The 4,098-nt window shown below is 35.1% G+C and overlaps 1 protein-coding gene across 1 annotated transcript; it reads left to right on the forward strand.

The window, feature by feature from the left end:
• Positions 1 to 262: 262 nt before the first annotated feature.
• LOC107570634 (transcription factor Sox-17-beta.1-like) lies at positions 263 to 1,400 on the forward strand. The gene is made up of 2 exons (XM_016256887.1): positions 263 to 572; positions 787 to 1,400. The coding sequence occupies exons 1-2, from the start codon at positions 263 to 265 to the stop codon at positions 1,398 to 1,400; spliced, it is 924 nt and encodes a 307-aa protein (XP_016112373.1).
• The last annotated feature ends 2,698 nt before the right edge of the window (positions 1,401 to 4,098 follow it).

The raw sequence follows: 4,098 nt of genomic DNA on the forward strand, positions 1-4,098 counted from the left end.
TTGATACCATGTCTACTGGACAGCTACGGATTTATAAAATAGGATGTATATGTGTGTGTGTATATATATATCCATACACACACACACACACACACACACACTTCGTTCGCAACAGGGACATCAGCGTTATCACCGAGGTGAAACTTCTGGCGCTTCACACCTTTAATCCACTCCTCTGCGCTCCCATTGGTCCGCTATCCTTTTAAAGCCTCGCTCGATCTTTGAGGTGCACCAGGGAGAACTTCTCGCCAGGCAGAACAGAATGTATCTCGACCGGATGCTCCCCGAACTCGAAATGGGCCCCACAATGATGCTTGAGAATCAACAGTGCCACTACGTGCCACGTCAGCAGAAAGAGCCGAGTAGGACGTTCCATTGCCCCGTGTCGGGTCCATCAAGCCCGGTGTCGGTGGAGTCTGTATCCAGCTGCTCAAGCCCGGAAGCGAAAGCGCCCGTGGAAACTCGAGTGAGACGTCCTCTAAATGCGTTCATCATCTGGACCAAAGAGGAGCGCAGACGCCTGGCGCAGCTAAACCCTGACCTGGAGAACACTGACCTCAGTAAAATACTTGGTGAGTGCAACACTTTTCTGTAATTTGGCCTACTTGTGTTAAATTAAAACATTATGTCGGTTAGAACTGTAATAGACTAGTGTAATATGAATTTGATATTTTTTGTATATTAAGACAGAAATAAAATGATCAGTCTAATATTACTATATCCATAACTTATACATACTCTAATATTGTTTAAACTAAAACATTTTTTGTTTTATTTTTGTTATAGGTAAGACATGGAAGGCCATGTCTCTGGCAGAGAAGCGTCCTTACATGCAAGAAGCAGAAAGACTACGAATCCAACATACCATTGACTATCCCAACTACAAATACCGGCCCCGTCGACGAAAGTGCAACAAGCGTGGCAGCAAGACGGCTTCAAGTGAGACTGTCAGTTCTCCAAATGCCTCTTTTCACCTTAGATATATGTTACAAGGTCAAGTCGCACAGAAACCATACAATCAAATAAACTCCTATAAGCTCCCACACAGTGGGTTTTCATTCGAAAACCACTCTTCATCATACCACTTTGAAGCAACATCATCAAATGGAAACATGATGTTCCATGGTGGTGCAACATTACTGGACTCTTCTTCTGTACATCTACCTCTGGCTACTTACTCAGAGTCGCTGTTGTATTCGCAGCATTCTATGCAGCAGAATGGGGTGGAACTCTGTGATCGATGGGGAACAGAGGTATGTGCATGTGTACTGTGTTTGGGTGGACCTTCTCTGGAGTTCTACCTAGAACAAGTGAGATCGGACATGTTAGACCAGCTTGACCGCAGTGAATTTGACCAGTACCTCAGTCCAGCACAGCCTGTGGACCACAACAATGAGTGACCATAAATATAAACTTTAAATACTGCCATCCAGAGACTTCAATGGTGAAAGTTTATTTTCTACTACCAGTGCAATAAATACTTACTGTGAGACATTATTGTGTGTATATTAAATACTGTTTATTTATATGTAATGCAAACGTTGCTGGTCATGCAGTGTTTAACTTTAGTTCAGTGTGTATTTATAGATATTATTATTATATATTTTTTTCACTTGAGAAAAAGTTTGCTTTTAGGATGATATAAATGAAATATCTGTCAATATGAGATGAAGTGCATCAATGCTTTAGATGTTATTTAGTGTTGAAAAATCAATGTGGTCATAATACTTACTGAGTAACATGTTAGTTGGCAGATATTTTGTCACATACTGCCTACAAATTTTAAAAACAACTTCACCTCTATATTTCTATAATAATATATAAATACGTAATAAATAAATAAAGGCGCAATAATTTCTGCAACCAGTAAAGCTAAACAGGATTTGGCTTACCAATGGCTCCTTCGTTCGCTCAGAAAAAAAAAAACTTAAATTTAAAAATGGTACACGTATTACTAATAGCTATCCTCCAAAAACATGTTTTTTTTTCAAATTATATTTACATAACATTTATGTGGTCCTCTATTCTTATTGGCTGAGATGCTTTCCAGGAGTGCTGATATTTTCCCAGTATCAGAACAGGGACTTATCACTAGATGGGCAGTATTTCTCCCAATGAGCAGCAATGGCGGTGAAGAAAACCCACTATAATTTTTATATATGTTAGTGATGCTACTACTTCTACTACAAATAATAATAATAATAATTTTATTGATTTTTACGTAGCAATTGACTGATACAATTTTTATGAAATATCTTGAGAATATACTGAATTATTATTGTTTTTTTTTTATTCAATTTAAAAAATGTTGAATGAAATAAACACACTGTTTGCTTTTTTTGTGAATTTGTGAATAAATTCAGTATTTCTTGTGAAATATTTATGCCATATATACATTAAGCATTTATCATAATTGAACAGTTTTTCAGTTTTTCTTTTCAAAGAATCATGGAAGACAAATGTATAAAAATTTCTACAAAAATAAGCTGCACAGATGTCTTCTACTGTGATAATGTGACACTGAAGACTTAAATAATGGAGTTATTGCTGACAGCACAGAAATAGATTACATTGGAAATGCATTAAAATATAAACATATTTTGAATTGAAACAATATTTTACAAAATTTTATATTTTTATATATAATTTATAAATTTTTATAAATTAAATGCAGCTTTGGTGAGAAATAGAGACTTCTCCCTTAGAAGCAATCACAATTCCCTCATCAAACACACTTCACAGCCAGGAATGTGAAACTGGGCAGGGCAGTATAATTTTGGCAGGTGAACGTTAATACTGTGAAATAATACTGTCCCACTGAAACCTCTTGCCTTTGTGCCTAGAGTCACAATATTCTCAGCAAACACACTTCACAGCCAGAAATGTCACTGGCATGAATGTGATGTGCTGTGAACCTGTAGTGGGCAGAATAATTTTGATGGCTGCAACACACTCCAAAAAAGTTGGGACAGAGGCAAAATAAAAGTGAACAGTTTATAGAATATCCAAATTAAACTGTTTTGAAACAGTTCACAGTAAGCAGGTGAATTGGTAATAGGTGAGGGTATCATGTTTGGGTATAAAAGGACCATCTCTGTCTTTGCAAGCAAAGCTGGATCATGGCTCATCACTTTGTGTCAAATTTCATGAGAAAAGTGTCAAACCAATCAAAAATCAAATTTCTCAATGCAAAATTGCAAATAATTTAGGTCTTTCACCAACTAGCATACATAATATTATGAAAATAGTCTTAGATCTTTGAGTTCAGCTCATGAAAAATGGGGGCAAAAACAAAAGTGTTGCATTTATAATTTTGTTCAGTGTAATTTGCTTGATTGTATACAACATTTTATTCGCCCCAAAATTGTAAAAATGTATTGTTTTCTGGCTGTTCAAAGATTTTTCTGAATTATGGAGTGACAAAAAGAGATACCAAAAATTCCCTCTGTAACAGATAAAAACATTTGACTAATATGTCAAAAAAAATCTAAAAGAATTTTGAAACTGACTTCATCCAGGGTTCAGATTTTTGTTCTAGAAATGTATGCAAATTAGCTCATATTTCATTAAATAATGCCACATTTGCATATTTAAACATAACATTTTTAGAAAACTTGTAATACAAAAAATGTTTGCAATTATCAATGTAATCAATCAACTGGGTAAGTAAGGTGATAACTATTTGTTAATATTTTTACTCTATTCACCTGCAGTGTCTCGCCTTAAGGTTGGTCCATGTGCAATACAAACAAATACTGTCTCCTGCAAATAATTTAGGTCTTTCACCAACTAGCATACATAATATTATGAAAATAGTCTTAGATCTTTGAGTTCAGCTCATGAAAAATGGGGGCAAAAACAAAAGTGTTGCATTTATAATTTTGTTCAGTGTAATTTGCTTGATTGTATACAACATTTTATTCGCCCCAAAATTGTAAAAATGTATTGTTTTCTGGCTGTTCAAAGATTTTTCTGAATTATGGAGTGACAAAAAGAGATACCAAAAATTCCCTCTGTAACAGATAAAAACATTTGACTAATATGTCAAAAAAAATCTAAAAGAATTTTGAAACTGACTTCATCCAGGGTTCAGATTTT

This window comes from Sinocyclocheilus grahami, unplaced genomic scaffold (assembly GCF_001515645.1).
Source record: "Sinocyclocheilus grahami isolate Dianchi unplaced genomic scaffold, SAMN03320097.WGS_v1.1 scaffold1486.1, whole genome shotgun sequence".
Lineage (NCBI taxonomy): Eukaryota > Metazoa > Chordata > Actinopteri > Cypriniformes > Cyprinidae > Sinocyclocheilus > Sinocyclocheilus grahami.